The following is an 18,145-nucleotide window of genomic DNA, read 5'->3' as shown; positions in this document are numbered from 1 at the left end:
TTTTTTCCAGCCATTTCCCTCATTCCCTCCACTCTGCGCCACTTTTACCAACACAGAAGGCACGAGATTGCTCGGTCCACTGCCCTCGCGTTTGAGTCACCGAGTCCACCGCTGCCGGCACCGGCGAGGTTCAGCTTCACTATCTTCCCGTCCTTCCCTGTTTCGTTTTGCTTTTGGATTCATTGCTTGAATTTGGATTTCATTCTGAAACTGATTGGGGTTTGATCGGGTGTCGCCATGGGCTGTTGAAACCAATTGAATTGATGAGGCTACTGACTAGTTTGGGATTGATGATTGAGGTGCTTGTGTTGATGAAATTATAATCTATATACTCATTTTACGATTTACCCTCGATTTGGGTTTAATTTCATTTTGTGTGGGGTTTAAATGCAATCATGTTGGTATTTTGGTTTGTAATTGAGTATGGGTATTGGTGATTTGGTTCGTGACTGGATTGAATTTTCTGATTGTTCTTGAGGTGTGAATCATTGGGTTATAATGTATCTAGATTTGTATTAGGATTGATGAGTTAAAGTCAGTACGGTTTGTGTGACAGGAGTTGGCCATGAAAAAGGGCTGGATGAATCCCATTGGCATTTCATAATTGTTTTTGTTTGGAATAGGTGTTTCGTTAATTGGTGGTGTGTAGGAGATTAGCCCACAATTCTTGCTATTTTCATTTGTATGTATGGATTGACTATCAAGGCTTCAGGGTCATAAAATTTGATGGGTACGGATTGGATGGCATGTTATGTTTAGAGTCATTTCTAAAATTTTCAAATGATAGAATATGAACAAAGGATCTTTTCATCCAGTTTAGTAATGACGCAAGGTTGGCATATTTATAGTGCTTGGGGTTTGGTGTGCTTGAAGTTTATAATATGCTTTGAAGTTTGATATGTGGGTTCACTTGTTTTGTGGCTTTCAATCTAGAATGTTGAGCATGAATTCATTCTAAACCTGAGTAGTGATTTATGATTGAACACGTTTTCCATTTAGTTTTTCCAAATTCATACCAATAATGAGTAGGCAATGCACTTGCAACGGCTTGATAATTGAGTGAAGTTGTTTGGTTTTTGGGATTATTCCAATACTCTTTTTCTGATCTGGAATGAAAATTATGCAGGAAGGATTCTATTTCACTTCATGAATCTTAAGTATCAAATGAAAAATTTTCGAATCAAAAGTTCTAAAGAATTTGAATATAGTTGTAATATGTGAAACTATTGTTTTGGGATTGACTGATGGTTGTGCGAAGCATCGAATGCAAGGACATATTTTATGAATACTTGCTATTTTATCGTTGTGTTGCCACTGCTTCGATTTGGTTTTCAGTGACCCAAAGTTACATGAGTTGGAATATATGACATTAATTATATGTAGCCCGCCTAATATTGGAGATGGATCCCACGTTTACTTTTCAAAAAAAATGTATTTTCTCGGTATTTATTCAGATATGAAATTGAATTATACAATATAGTTCTTGGTAATTTAATATTATAATTATTGATTATCCACTTTTATCGTATTAATATTTTGGGTATTTGTGTGGGGTTCATATATTAATTAATGATTGCATAGACTATAAACTGGAATGCGCCATAAATGGGCTTAGTGACAAATATTCACTGACTCCGATTTTGTTAATTTCTTTATTTTATATGATTTAAATTCAATTTCGCCTGTAAAAATTTACTAATATTCCAAGTCCAACTTTTTTATTCTCTTTCTTAATTCTTTCTTAAGTTCATTTTGAAATGTTTTGGATGGTTATCACATTGTCGTTCACATTGTTTGGTATCTAACCATTTTATCAAAGTATGTTAATAGATAAGTTTTTGAGATGTTTGTATGGCTGCTTGCATCGTTTAACACTATGGTCGTCTGTATCGTTTGATATTCGACTATTTTATTAAAATTTTAAAGATAAACTTTTAGAATATTTGTATGGTCGTCTATATCATCTAATATCTTCAATAAAGGTTTGAATGCTTGTTCGGTTGTCTGCATCATTTGGTATTCGACTATTTTATCAAAATATTTCAAAGATAAATTTTTGGTTGTTTGTATGGTCATTTGTGTAGCTTGACATCCCCAATAAAGATTTGGTTACTTGTATGGTTGTTTGCATCGTCTAGTATGTGACTATTTTAATATTTTCAAATATAAGTTTTAGGGTGTTTGTATGGTTTTTTGCATTGTCGGACATCCCTAATAAATGTTCAAATACTTGTATGGTTGTCTGCATCGTCTGATATCCGATTATTTTATTTAAATACTTTTAAGGATAATTTTTTGGATATTTGTATGATTGTCTGTGTCCTCTGACATCTATAATAAAGGTTTAAGTACTTGAGAACAAAGATATGTAGGAGAGAGGAAGATACCGTTTTCAGGTGGATGCGGTAGGGTGTTATTATCTTCCCTATAGCGTAATAGATTCTCGGACTCAAAATCTGAATTTTGTATACCATGTTTTATCATTATGGTTTTTTCTTAGTTTTTCAGAATAAACTATGATGCCGATTTCTAAAAAATGTATTTTGTTTTAAATTACATTTTATTTTTTTCGAGTCGGTCATCATATCGCGATTTAGGTTATAACACCTACAACATACAAATGTACACCCTAATGAATGTCCTATGAAATGTTATCTTTTGAACATATTTAACAGTCTTAAAATTAATGAATGCATTCATTAAAACTAATCTGTAAATAGTTGCATAGCCACCTAACTGCTTCGTCTTTACATAGCTTATGTATCCCAATTGCTTATACATGTTGGTCAAAGTGGTTGCCACTCATGCATATTGTGCAATCACTCGCAAGTCAACATGAAACTAGGGGTGATCATGTATTGGATTTTTAATGATCCAATCCACATCCATTTTGGATCCAAATAATTGGATTAGATTTTCGATCCAATTCCTTTTGTTCAAAAAAAGTAGATTGGATTTTTTAAAAATCCAGATCCAAATATTTAGATCAAGTTTAAATCCATATCTAAATATTTAGATCAAGTTCAAAATCCAAAATCCATTTTTCATAAAATAAATTCAAATTAAATGTTTTAAAACTTATGTCCATAGAAATGACACTATAGAATTTGACAGATTTTTTGTCGGGGCCAACGAGGCCAAATTTCAGCAAGGGATGAACTTGGATGACTTTCGAACGAATTTCGGTCGGGGACGACGTGACCAAATTTGGGACAAGGTCGACTTGACAAAATTTCAGTCGAGATCGACTTGACTGGATTCGACTGAATTTCGGCCAGGGCCGATGTTGCCTAATACGACCAAATTTTGGCTAGAGCCGACTTGGTCAAATATGACCACATTTGGGCCAGGCCTGATCAGTCAAATTTTGGTCATGGTTGACTCCACTAAATTTGCCGGTCGGGACCGACTTGACTGAACATGGCCAATTTTCGATCACAACCGACTAAGTTGAATATAGTCAAATTTCGTTCAGGACTTACTCGATCGAATACGGCTAAATTTGGGCTAGTGCTGACTCGACCAAATTTTGGTCATGACCAACTCGCCTAAATATGACTAAATTTTGGTCGCGATTGACTCTACTGAATACCACCAAATTCAAGCCAGGACCAACTCGGTCAAATTTTGGTTGAGGCCAACACGACCGAATTTTGATAAGAGCCGACTCGACTGAATTCGGTCGAATTTTGGTCGTGGCCAACTCAGTTGAATATGGCCAAATTTCAATCGTGACCGACTCATTTGAATACGGCCAAATTGCATCCTAGGCCGTCTGAACCGAATATGACAAAATTTGGGTCAGGGCCGACTCAGCCAAATCTCAATTGGGGCCAACTCGATTGAATTCGACCGAATTTTGACTGGAGCCAACTAGGCTAAATACAGCCAAATTTTGGTCGCGGTTGTCTCGGCCGAGTACGGTCAAATTTTGTCTAGGTCGACTCAGCCCAATGCAGTTAAATTTGGGTCAGGGTGAACTCAACTGAATACTTCCAACTTTTGTCCAGGACCAGCTGGGCCAAATTTTGATCGGGACCGACTTGACAGAATTTGGCCTAATTCAGCCAAGTTATAGGGTCACGCCACCTCAATCAAATACGACTAAATTTGGGCTAGTCCGTCTCAACCTTTAGCCTAACCTAACAAAAAATATAAACTAAAAATTTGGATTGGATATTTTGGATTATCCATTTTGAAAATCTAGATTTAGAGTATGGATATACAATCTATAAAATATATAAAATGTAGATCAGATTGATATCCAAATCCAATAAAATGGATTGGATTTTTAATAAAATGAAGATTAAATGGATTCTATCATAGCAAAAATGGTTTGGATCATGAAAATTAGATTTTATGCTTTAGTTCAACTTTTCATATCATCCTCTGCTTCCTTTCACTCATTTAAGAGTTCAATAAATAAAAATTATTGTTGTTATCCTCATAATTTTTATTTTTATGTGTTAAATAAACCTTAATTATTATTTTTACCTTCATATTTTTATTCTTTCAATTTTATATGTATTTAATCTTTTTTATTAATACATTTTTTTACAAAAGTATAATTTAAATTTGTTAGTACAAATTTATGGATATATTAACAATTCTTTTATTAAACTTCTAAAAATTTCAATTAAATTGTAAGCTTTAAAGTTTATAAATATAAATTTCAATGTTTAGTGTTTATGAACGTCTTACGTCTCACGTCCCACATCCCACGTCTCACGTCCCACGTCCTGCATCGTCCAAGTCCTGCGTCGTCCCACGTCTCTCGTTCCACGTCTCACGTTCCACGTCTCACGTTCCACGTCCCACATGTCACGTCTCACGTTTCTCGTCTCACGTCTCATGTTTATCGTCTCACGTCGCACGTTCCAAGTCTCAGATCCCATGTCCCACGTCTCACGTCTTACGGATCATGTTTCATGTCTCACATCTCACGTCGTCTCATGTCTCGCGTCTCACGTCTTACGTTTAACGTCTCACGTCCTACGTCCCACGTTCCATGTTTCACGTCTCTCGTCTCACGTCTCACGTCCCATGTCTCATGTCTCATGTCCAACGTCCCATGTCTCACGTCCCCCGTCCCGCGTCCCACGTCTCTCGTCTCTCGTGTCACATCTCACGTCCTACGTCCCCCGTCTCACATCTTACGTCACACGTCTTACGTCCTGTGTCTCACGTCTCACGTCCCGCGTCGTCCCACGTCCCACGTATCACGTTCCACATTTCACATCTCACGTCGTCACACGTCCAACGTCTCAGATCTCATGTCTCACGTCTTACGTCTCACGTTTTTTGTCTCACATTCCACGTCGTCTCACGTTCCACGTCCCACGTCTTACGTTCAACATCTCGCGTCCCACATCTGTCTTACGTTTAACGTTCCACGTTTCACGTTCTACGTCTCATGTCCCACGTTTCACATCTCACGTCTCATGTTCCACGTTCCACGTCTCAAGTCTATCGTTCCACATCTCACGTCGCATGTCCCACGTCCTTCGTCTCACGTCTCACGTTGTCCCACGTCTCACGTTCCAAGTCTCAAGTCTCAAGTCTCTCGTTTCACGTCCCATGTCTCACGTATCACGTCGCACGTCTCACGTCCCACGTCTCATGTCACACGTTTCACGTCGTCCCACGTCTCATGTCTCATGTCTCATGTCCAACATCCCACATTTGATGTATCACGTCTCACGTCTTAAGTCTCACATTTCTTGTCTGACGTCTTTCGTCTCTCGTGTCACATCTAGCATCTTATGTCTCACATCCCACGTCGTTCACGTCTCACGTTTAACGTCTCATGTCAAACGTCTCACGTTCCACCTTTCACGTCTCATGTCAAACGTCTCACGTCCCACCTTCCACGTCTCATGACCCACGTCTCAAGTCTCACATTTCACGTCTCTCATCTCTTGTGTCACATCTAACATCTCACGTTTCACGTCCCATGTCTTACGTTCTACGTTCCACGTCTCACGTTTCACGTTTCATGTCCCACCTCGCACGGTCCATGTCTCACGTTCTACGTCTCACGTTCCACGTCTCACGTCCTATGTCTCACGTCCCACGTCCGACATCCGACATCTCATGTCCCATGTCCCACATTTTACGTCCCATGTCTCATGTCTCTTGTCCCACATCTCAGATCTCTCCTCTCACGTCGCACGTCCCATGTCTCAGATCTCATGTCCCACGTCTCACATCTCACGTCCCGTGTCGTCCTACATCGCACGTTTCATGTTCCATCTTCCACGTGTCACGTCTCACATTTCACGTCTCTCGTCTCTCGTGTCACATTTCACGTTTCACGTTTCACGTTCCACGTCCAACGTCTCACGTCTCATGTCCTACGTCCCACATTCCTTATCCTACGACTCACGTCCCGCGTCCTCCCACGTCGACTACCATGTCTCACGTCTCACGTCTCTGTTCTCACATCCCTCGTATCACATCTCACGTTCCACTTCTCACATCTCACGTCCCATGTTTTTCGTTTCACGTCTCATGTAACACATCTCACGTCTTTTGTTCTACGTCTCATGTCCTACATCCCGCGTCGTTTCACATCCCATGTCTCACGTCCTACGTTCCACGAGTCTCGTCCTATGTCCCACGTCCCACGCCCCACGTCTAAGTTCTCATGTCTCACGTCTCACATCTTACGTCTCACGTTTTATGTGTCACATCTCACATCGTCTCACGTCTTACGTTCAGCGTCCCATGTCCCACGTTTTATGTTCAACGTCCCATGTCCCACGTTTCATCTCGCTTGTCCAACGTCTCAAGTCTCGCGTCTCACGTCCCACGTTTTACGTCCCACGTCTCAAGTCTCACATTTCACATCTCTTGGTCCGCGTTTCATGTTCCACGTCCCACGTCTCATGTCCTATGTTCCACGTTTCACGTTTCACGTCTCACGTCCCATGTCCCACATCTTACATCTTTCCTCTCACGTCGCACGTCCTATGTCTTAAATCTCATGTCTCACGTCTTACAAATCTCGTCCCGCGTCATCCCACGTCGCACGTTCCACGTCTCACGTGTCACATTTTATGTCTCGTCTCTCGTGTCACATCTCACGTGTCACGCTTCACGTCCCACGTTCTACGTCTCATGTCCCACATTATTTGTTCTACGTCTCATGGCTCACGTTCCGCGTCATCCCACGTCTCAGATCTCTTGTCTCACGTCCCTCGTATCACGTCTTATGTTCCACTTCTCACGTCTTACGTCTCAAGTCTCACGATTCATGTCTATCGTCTCACGTTCTACGTTCTACGTCTTAGGTCTCATATCTCACGTCTCACGTTTCATGTCTCACGTCCCACGTCGTCTAACTTCCCACGTCTAACGTCTTTTGTTTAACGTCTTACGTCTTACATCTCACGTTTTACGTCTCACGTCTCACATCTAACGTCTCGCGTCCCGCATCGTTTCACGTCTCACGTCCCATGTCCTACGTCGTCCTACGTCCCTTGTCCCATGTCCTACGTCTTACGTCTCACATTTCATGTCTCACGTCTTTTGTCTCACATCGCACGTCCCATGTCTCAGCTCTCATGTCCCACGTCTTATGTTCAACGTCCTACGTCCCACGTCCCACGTCTCACGTCTCACGTCTCTTGTTCCACGTATCACGTCTCACGTCCTATGTCCCACGTCCCACATCTCACGTTCCACGTCGTCTCATGTTCAACGTCTTACGTCTTACGTCTCACGTCTCATGTCCAACGTCCCACGTCTTACGTCTCACGTCTCAACGTCCCACGTCTCACATCCCGACGTCTCACGTCCCACGTCTCACGTTTCACATCTCATGTCTCTCGTCCCACGTCTCACGTCCCATATCTCATGTCCCACGTTGTCTCACGTCCGACGTCTTACGTCTTACGTCCTACGTCTCACGTCTTATGTCTCACGTTCTACGTTCCACGTTTCATGTCCAATCCAAATTTTTAGTTATAATTTTGGTTATGTTAGGCTAAAAGTTGAGACCGACTAGTCAAAATTTAGTCGTATTTGATTGAGTTGGCGTGACCCTATACAAAATTTGGCCGAATTTTGTCAAGTCAGTCTCGATCGAAATTTGCCCAACTGGCACTGGACAAAATTTGGAAGTATTCGATTGAGTTCACCCCGACCCAAATTTGACTGCATTGGCCTGAGTCAACCTAGACAAAATTTGACCGTATTCGACAGAGACAACCGCGACCAAAATTTGGTTGTATTCAGCCTAGTTTGCTCTAGTCAAAATTTGGTTGAATTCAATCGAGTTGGCTCCGATTGAGATTTGGCCGACTCAGCCCTAACCCAAATTTGGTCGTATTTGGCTGAGACGGCCAAGGGTGAAATTTGTCAATATTCAAATGAATCGGTCACGATCAAAATTTGACCGTATTCAACTGAGTCGGCCACGACCGAAATTCAGCCGAATTTAGTCGAGTCGGCTTTGGTCAAAATTCGGTCGTGTTGGTCTCGACCAAAATTTGACCAAGTTGGTCCTGGCCTGAATTTGGTCGTGTTCGGCAGAGTCGATCAGGACCGAAATTTTGTCATATTTAGGCGAGTCGGTCTTGACCTAAATTTGGCCAAATTCGGTCGAGTTGGTCATAACCAAAATTTGGTCAAGTCGGCACTTGCTCAAATTTAGTTGTATTCGGTCGACTAAGTCCTGAACGCAATTTGACTATATTCAACTTAGTCGGCTGTGATCGAAAATTTGTTATATTCAGTCAAGTCGGTCCCGACCGACGAATTTAATGGAGTCAACCCTAACCGAAATTTGACTGATCAGGACCTGACCCAAATGTGACCATATTTGGCCAAGTCGGCTTTGACCAAAATTTGGTCGTATTAGGCAAAATTGGCCAAATTTTGTCGAGTCGACCTTAGCCCAAATTTGGTCACGTCGTTCCCGACCGAAATTCATTCGAAAGTCATCCAAGTTCATCCCATGCTGAAATTTGGCCCCGTTGGCCTCGACAAAAAATCTGTCAAATTCTATGGTGTCAGCTCTATCGAAAATCTAATCCACAACCATTTTGGATCCAAATAATGGATGTGGATCCAAATTTTTGTCCATAGAGCTGACACCAAAGAATTTGACAGATTTGGCCGAATACTTCTAAATTTTGTCCAGGACCAACTGGGTCAAATCTCGATCGGGACCGACTTGACAAAATTTGGCCTTAATTCAACCAAATTTTGTACAGGGTCACACCAACTCAATCAAATACGACTAAATTTGGGCTAGTCCGTCTCAACCTTTAGCCTAACCTAACAAAAAATATAAAGTGAAAATTTGGATTAGATATTTTGGATTATCCATTTTGAAAATCTAAATTTCGAGAATGGATATCCAATCCATAAAATATGTAAAATGTAGATTAGATTGATATGCAAATCCAATAAAATGAATTTTAAATGGATTGGATTTTTAATATAATAGATATTAAATAGATTGGATCATAGAAAAAAATAGATTAGATCATAAAAATTGGATTTTTTGCCCACTTACATGAAACCCATATAAAAAATACTTACTGATACATACTGTCTGTAGACTCATAGCTAGTTTGTACAAGGCCTCCCAATCTGGACAACGCTAATGCAACTTCAATCCTTTCATGTGAATCTTATAACTTATTCATCTTTCTACCATGTGATACAACCTTCAACTCAATACAATCCTACAATTGTCAATGAATATTACTTTAACATATCCAACACACATACTAATCTCAATTAAACTATATCAATATATGAACTTACCATCCCATTACACAATTGTCTAGCAACATAGTCATCATAAGAAACAAGCAACGACTTGTCAAACAATCAATCCTTCGAATTGCCTTCTTCACCAACATCATGCTCCTCCTCAATGACAACATTTTCCTCCACATGTTCATCTTCAACAAGAACTTTAACTTTAACAACATTACTTGGACCACCACACTGTCTTCATCTAATAGATGTGGTTAGTCGTATACAATAACTTTAAGACTCACTTACTATAGTTCTTATCATATTTATCTTACTATAGTTACTATAGATACACAAAAGTTAATAATATCCAAAACTCAACACTTTACACAAACTTAACACACTACATAGACCAATACACACGAAGAAAATTATTATGCAAATAGATATACATAAACCAACGCTAATATTATACAATCCACCTCATCCAAACAACCACCTAAATTGACTTAATAATTCAAAACAATTGTACCAAATTTTCAAATTCAAAAAACACAACTACAAAACAAATTTTGGGAATGGTTATTGAAAAAAACTTTACAAAATATTTTTCGAAATGTTGTTTCCGAATGAGAATGTTTTTTCCGGTAACCATTTCCGAAAACTACCTTTAATAATCAACACAACTTTCCTTTTCAGTGAAGGTAACCACCACCGGTGGGAAGCCACCATCGTTGTTGCTACACTGATCTGCTTGCACACTGACCACATGCTTCTTCTCAACCTTCGTAATATGAGATCACTAACACAAAAAAGCCTTTTAACGTCCGACATTTTCGACCTTTGACGTCTGCCCAAACACCGACGTCGTATCGGGTGACGTCAAAATAACGTCGGCAAAATAGCAGACGTCACTTGACGTCGGTCCTTTTGGGAGTCCGACGTTATCCAACGTCGGGGCCAGTAATAGCAGACGTCAATTTTTGCACCAGAAAGAGGGAAAAAACTAAGCAATTTAACGTCTGTCAGAGACTGTCAGACGTTAAATAACGTCGGCCCTGCAACAGTCAGACGTTAAATTACGTCGGCCCTGGTACAGTCCGACGTTAAATTACGTCTGTCAGGGCACACCAGACGTCAAACTGCACCATTTTTTTAAAAAAATTTGACTGTTTTTACAATATCCACACACCTGAAAATCAGAAAATTCCCAGAACAATTTCATAAAAATTTCAGCACAATTTTAGAGTTACAGTTATATATAATAGAACTAAAGTTTCAACATATATTCTAAACTAATATAAATAACAACAAACTAAAAGTTTCAACATGAAATTCTTGTACAATAAAGTTTTTAAAACGAGTTATAATTCATGTGGTATCAACTCCATCTCTCCAATAGATATGCTGCCCATTCTTGTCTTAGTGTGTGGATAATGTCATCTGGTAGAGGTGATGGATTCTTGAATCGCTGAAAAAGTAATACAATTTCATTATGTATGAATATCATTCTTTAAAGTTTGATATGATTTATAATATGTGAAAGATATATATAATTACCTCTATCCATTCATCTTTAACTGCAGCTCGAATGATTGTTCTTATCCAAGACATGACATAATATCCACATTCCCATGAATCTTCTTGCTTGTTACACTGAACATTACAAATAAAATAAACACATCAAAGTCATAAGTTGACATACAGAAATTAATAACTTTAAAATGAATGAGTTCTAACCTTTGGATATATGACTTTAAGTTGTTGGCCTCTAGGTTTACCCACAATTCTAATGAAATTTTGGAAACATAAAACATATATAAGTTTTTATAACTAAGTAGATACATAGGTTAGGATTGAAAAAAAAATAATACTTACTCTTGTAACATGTTTTTAAAAGCTGGTGGAATCTTCCTATGGCATGAACAAAACCATACAACTAGGCATTGTCTTGGAATGATGAGACAAAGTTGCCAATGATACCTACCATCAATCACAAGTACTTAGCCAAAATAATTAATAATACTTCACAAAATATTATTAGCAAAAACACTTACGAATCAATGTATGGCGCAAAGTAGATCTCTCTATTTGACTCAACCATCCATGTTTGCAAATAAAGTTTGATTTGGTCAGGTGAGTTTCCCGAAGGTTGAATTGTTTGAGGTTCAATGAATCCATAGACGGAAGATCGACCTTGGTCCACAATGACTTTGTCCATGTACCTACAAGAAGACAGTTAGGTATAATATTAAAAGGTACCAATTCCTTGCTTTAAATATGAAATACAATAAAAAAATCTTACATGCACCATAGTTGTATGACTGAAATATTTAACATCTTGTCTCCTGTAATGATCTCTAGTGCATCATTCAGGTTTATGTACAATGGGACATGACAATGGAGGCCAAATACTCTTAACTCCCACTCTAGCTCTACCGGTCCTCTTTTCAACTTGTGTAATTTCAGAAGCAGCTTTCCTAGAGGATCATCTTCTGCTTCCGCCATTTCATCATCTTCACGTATAACACGTGGACGTCGGACCGGCTGTTTTTCAGGACGAGTGGACTGAAATAAAGATTTAGAAAGGTTTGACGTTAAAAGTTTTATAAATTGTAAGATTGAACTACTAAAAACATGATGTCATAATACCTTTGGTGGGCTAAAGTATGGCATGATCAATGCTTTAGGCCAAGCAATAAATGTGCCTAAAGCTTCCCCAACAAATTGGATTTCTGAAGTTGGCACAGGCACTTGGGCATGGGGATCTCGAACTTCATCAATCATCACACGCACATGATGGGGCAATAGAGGAACACCATGGATAGTCTCCCCACCCTGAAGTTGTCGTCCTATGGCCACTACGCGCGGGGGGTCTTCATCAACCAATAGCTCATACTGACTTGTGTAGTCAGTATGATCTACACCAGAGCATGAGCCTTTTGTACTCACACGTTGTCCTGTTGGAGCTTGAGTGGGTAATTCCATGTTCTGTTGCTGCATGGACTGAAGCTTTTCTTCAAGTGTTCTTTGTATTTGTTGTTGCTGTTGAAGTTGTTCCATAAAACGTTGCTCCATAATTCCCATGCGTTGGTTGAATCTTTCCTCCATTTGTTGCTCCATCTTCCTCAAGGCCTCTTGACTCAACGATTCATTACTTCTTTGTGGAGGACCAAAGTAATCTCGAAGACCAATGGCACCTCCAACACCACGCACACGTCCTGGGTGCTCTGGCCTTCCAATTGCCGTTGTGAGTATATCGTCCCGACCATGGCCAACAAACGAACCCTGAGTCTCTTGCTCAATTAATTCATCCTACACCACAAAAGAAAGTTTAATCAAAAGGAGAAACATATGAACTATGATAGTCAAATAAGATTTGTACTTACTATTTTTTGAGATATGATTTGAGCTGATTGTGATGTCATTTGCCCATCGGACTTAGTCCGAGCAGCCTTCCACATCTCGTACCTAGGAATTGCATCCACTAGGTCAGGGGACTCAAGTCCCAGAGTCTGTGCACGCGACTTTTTCAATTTTTTCTCCAATAATGCATAACCACCTCGAGAGAGTACATGTGGTGTATCATTAAGCCTTTGTCTTTGTTGGGCTGCTGTCCTTTTTTCCTGCCACACATAACATTATTTAATAGTTTGAATACAGAAATGTATGACTAGTGTCACTATAAACAAATTTAACAAACAAACCTGCCAGTCTCCAGACTCTCTACATGCACGAAATTGCATCCACTCCTCCTCCGAGATTTTGTACTTCTCACAAGGAGTGTCATGTTGTCTATCTCCAAACACATATAAACGTGTGAGCCTTGCCTTGAAGTCCCTCCATCTGGTGGCTATGTGAGATAAGACTTTCTTTCTAATTCGCTCAGTGTTCGGAGTAATCTCAAATTTGTGCTGTTTAAAACATAAAATATGTTATGTTAACAGTAACATAAAAAAATACTATAGTTGGTTTAAGTAAACATACCACAAGATCCTGCCATAGAAGGTTCTTCTCGACCTCCGCGACGTCATCCCAACATGCAATTGCAATAGAAACTTTCGTTTTGGCCAACATTCCTATGTAGCTACGGTACTTTTTTTCCCAAGGGCCACTGGGTTCACCCGATCGAGGATCAATGTGGACCGGCATCCTCTCTCGTCGGTTTGTGACATCCGGCAACCGAGTCACAGATCTACCAGGTCCCTCCTGGTCTGATCCGGAGCTTGTCATACCTGAAACATATCATTAGGAAATGTTAACAATGAAAATATACTCAATTAACCTCTATTATATTAAAACAGGAAGAAAAATAAAAAAAAAAGTAAATGTGACAATATTATTAAATAAACACCTATCAAGAAATTGTGTTCTCCCATATGCCTTCATTGTGATCACTTCGAATAGCATGGATGTCATCAGTTACATCATCAACTTTGTCTTGAATGGTTCTTGATGAGAAAGACGTTGTCTCAAGTATGTCTAGACAATCTTCATCATCATTTACGTGCATGTTTCTTCCTTCCAATACAACTGACAATTTCTGATTGGCTGGATCAATGACATAAAAAATTTGTCTTGCTTGACTAGCCATAATAAATGGTTCATTTGTATCACTCATCTTGTTAAGATCCACCAAAGTAAAGCCAAAGTCATCTGTGCTAACACCCGAATTACTATCAACCCATTTACACTTGAAAACTGGCACTCTAAAAGTCACATAATCAACTTCCCATATTTCGTGTATTATTCCAAAGTAACTCATGGATGCTGTAACTGGATTATTGTCCTTAGAACTGGCAAAATGTACAGATTCAGCTTGAAGTGTAACCCCACTATTTTGAACTCTACTTTTGTCATCTTCCATCTTTGAATAAAAACAATGATTGTTTATGTAGTACCCGCCATATGTAATGACATCATTGTTCGGTCCACGAGCTAGCCTCAATAGAGTTTCAGAAACATTTGGAGTCGCGTAAACCTTTTTCTTAAACCATGATAAGAATGTTTTGTTATGTTCATTAAGTGCCCATTTTTCACTCATTCGTGGATGTGCTGATTTCGTTTCATCAATGTGTTGCGTTATGTAAGGAATGACCTCTACAGTGTTGTTTAAGATGTACAAATGGGCTTGATCAACTAATTTTCTACTAACACTTTGAATCTTCACTCCACGCACACCCTTACCTTCACATTTACCTTCATGTCTAGTCTTAGGAACTCCAATTGGTTCACAACTTGGCATATAACTTGAGCAGAATTCAATGGCTTCTTCTGCAATGTACCGCTCTATAATAGAAGCTTCTGGTCGATACTGATTCTTGACATATCCCTTTAAGATCTTCATGTATCTTTCCACTGGGTACATCCATCTCAAGAAAACTGGCCCACATAATCGAATTTCCCTCACAAGATGAACTATCAAATGAACCATGATATCGAAAAATGAAGGTGGAAAATACATTTCCAATTGACACAATAGTCTAATGGCCTCATTTTCCAAATCGTCTAACACTCGAGGGTCAATAACTTTCTTGCATATGGCATTGAAGAACATACACAAACGTGTTAGAATACCTCTGACAGAAGTAGGTAAGATGGCTCGAAAAGCTACTGGTAAAAGTTGTTGCATCAACACATGACAATCGTGAGACTTTAAACCGACTAACTTTAAATCTTGCATAGAAACAAGGCTACTAATATTTGAAGAGTAACCTTGGGGAACCTTCACACTTCTTAAACACTCACAAAAAATTTGCTTCTCTTTTCTAGAAAGAGTGTGACAAGCTGGAGGCAGGTAGGTTCGTCTTCCAATTGATTGTGCATGTAACTCAGAACGGATGCCCATTTCAGCCAAATCTTGTCGTGCTTTAACTCCATCTTTAGTCTTTCCTTTTACATTTAGTAAAGTCCCGATGACGCTATTACATACATTTTTTTCAACGTGCATCACGTCTATACAATGTCGTACATCAAGTTTACACCAATATGGAAGATTAAAGAAGATTGATCGTTTCTTCCAAATGCTTTTTTCCGTGGTCTTTTTCTTTGGATGTTTCCCAAACACAATGTCAATGTTTTCCACTTGGTTGTATATTTCTTCACCATTGCGGGGTCTCGCTACAACTTCATCCTCAGGACTGCCATTCTTCATCGCCACTATTTCCATCAATTTTCTTTTTAAACCGCGATAAACCACATGTTGGACACGCCTTCAGTGAAGCAAACTCGTCTCTGTATAAAACACAATCATTTGGGCATGCATGTATCTTTTGATATTCCAAACCCATTGGACATAAAACTTTCTTCGCTTCGTAATTACGGATAGGTAACGTGTTATTTTCTGGAAGCATCTCCTTTAACAACTCCAACAATTCTGTGAAACTTGTATCCGTCCATCCATGCCTTGCTTTTAAACTGAATAATTTCAAAGTTGCTGACAGTCGCGTAAAGTTAGTGCATCCTGGGTACAATTGTTCCTCTGAATCGGACTTAAGAGAATCATATAAATGAACTTTTCCAAAATTCTCCTCCCCAACATCACGTACCATATCTTATAAATGATCATTCATCCAGTCATCTACATAATCTGTTCCTCGTGACGTTGTAGGCTTATCTAATACTTCTCCATGCCAAGTCCAAAGTGTATAACTTCTCATTATACCAAAGATGAATAGATGATCACGCATTGTTCCTAAGTCATGACGTATTTGATTAAGACAACGAACACAAGGACAAAAATATGTCCCGTTACTTGAGATTGCGTGTTCTTGAACATATTGCAAAAACTCAGAAACCCCCTTTTCATACTCTTCACTTATGCGACGCTCATTCATCCAGCTTCGATCCATACTATATGTTCGTAAAAAACTCAATCAATCTCAAACTTTTAACTCTCACAAGGTGAGGCCCTACCCATTCGAAAAAATTATTTTTCATAATTTGCTAACACATGTACAAATAAGTCAAACATCATAAATTTCACAAAATTTCGACAGCATTTCGCATTGGTCTCTGAAGTACACGAAATGAAAGTGATTAATCATGATCACAATCAAGTATGCATCCAGAGAACAACACAAATTAGCCTCAATCGAAATTTTATGAAATTTATGCGTAAACCTCAATGTACACATTGTAGCAAATTATGAAAAATAATTTTTTCAAACTGTCCAATCGGACAATTCAAGATTTAATACAAACGATTAAAAATTTAATCATTTGTATTAAATCTCAAACGGGAACTAAGTTTCGCTCACTGTATACTATAATATCTAATAATAATATTCAAAAATAAAATGCAATGAGAATTATTTAAAATGCATATATCTAATAATAAATATAATTTTATTTACTAATTTTACAAATATTATTATAAAATTTTAAATAAAATATAAAAATAGGCCAAAAAAATTAACAAAAAAATAGTCTAAGACTAAAACTATAATGACATTTATAAATTAATACAAGTAATTCTATACATACAATGAACAAATATATACATACAATGAAAAACTAACCTCCTCTAATTGAAAGACGAACTTTGAGAGGAAGTCTAGGGTCTCCGCACACTGCTGGCCAAATGGGAACGAAGAGCAAGTGGGACGAATCTCAAAACGCTGCAAATGGGGATGAAAACGGAAAATAATCGGTTCAAAACGCGTAAAATCAACCCATAATTAAACCCCAACAAGTTTGATGGCCAAAACCTTTCGAAACTCACCTGGAGGGGGTCGGAAATGGCGTCGCCGGCGGGAACTCTCGCGAAAACGATGAACAGCGCGAGGGTTCTGCGTTTCGCGCAGAGATAAAGCAAAACTTAACGTCGGGGGTGTTATGCCCGACGTTAAGTGACGTCGGGGGTGGGGGGGCCGACGTTAAGTGACGTCTGGCGCGCGCTGGTCCGACGTCCCTTGACGTCTGTCGAGCTGGGGGCCGACGTCCTTTTTTGAGTGACGTCGGGGCATTTTTGAACAGACGTTAAGTAACGTCTGACGTGAAGCGGGCAGACGTTAAAAATGTCTCATTATTTATAAAAATGCCACCGCGCATTTTTAACGTTGGGCTTTTTTTAGGCAGACGTTATTGGAGTGACGTTAAAGGCCTTTTTTGTGTTAGTGGATAATGGATGAATCCCGCATTTTCTCACAAATCACACCCCAAACGAACACCTTTCATTTACCTAATCTGTCCTCCTTATTTCCTTTCAACAATACAAACCTTACATGTGAACACAACATAAGGGGATGTACCTCACTGTCACAGGTTCAACGAGATGTCGATGTAGGTTTGGAGATGAAGGATGAAGATTAAGAAGTTAAAAGATTAAAATAAAAATTTAAAAAGTTATCTATGATATTTACATAATAGGATGGAAAAAGAAAACATCATGCAAGAAATAATACCTCAATTTTTAAGGAAAATGACAGTTTGG

The 18,145-nt window shown here is 39.0% G+C and overlaps 1 protein-coding gene across 2 annotated transcripts; it reads right to left on the bottom strand.

The window, feature by feature from the left end:
- Positions 1–11,108: 11,108 nt before the first annotated feature.
- Positions 11,109–15,740, bottom strand: LOC146884866 (uncharacterized). Of its 2 annotated transcripts, XM_085675753.1 has the most exons (10): positions 14,066–14,227; positions 13,699–13,946; positions 13,419–13,625; positions 13,101–13,337; positions 12,364–13,026; positions 12,017–12,279; positions 11,769–11,936; positions 11,590–11,694; positions 11,452–11,500; positions 11,109–11,367 (listed from the first exon to the last, which is right to left on the bottom strand). In XM_085675753.1, exons 1-10 carry the CDS (start codon positions 14,088–14,090, stop codon positions 11,242–11,244), a joined length of 2,091 nt encoding a protein of 696 aa, XP_085531879.1. In that variant the 5' UTR covers positions 14,091–14,227; the 3' UTR covers positions 11,109–11,241. The 2 variants fall into 2 exon arrangements, with proteins under 2 accessions (XP_085531879.1, XP_085531880.1); XM_085675754.1 differs by lacking the exons at positions 11,109–11,367; positions 11,452–11,500; positions 11,590–11,694; ... (3 more) ...; positions 13,101–13,337; positions 13,419–13,625 and having other exon boundaries at positions 13,834–13,946; positions 14,066–15,740.
- Between the last annotated feature and the right edge of the window lie 2,405 nt (positions 15,741–18,145).

Source organism: Vigna unguiculata, chromosome 7 (genome assembly GCF_037176805.1).
Source record: "Vigna unguiculata cultivar grain cowpea cultivar isolate G323 ecotype 2 chromosome 7, ASM3717680v1, whole genome shotgun sequence".
NCBI classification, from domain to species: Eukaryota; Viridiplantae; Streptophyta; class Magnoliopsida; order Fabales; family Fabaceae; genus Vigna; species Vigna unguiculata.
Note: the sequence above shows the minus strand (reverse complement) of the source record. Positions and strands in the feature narration are given on the sequence as shown.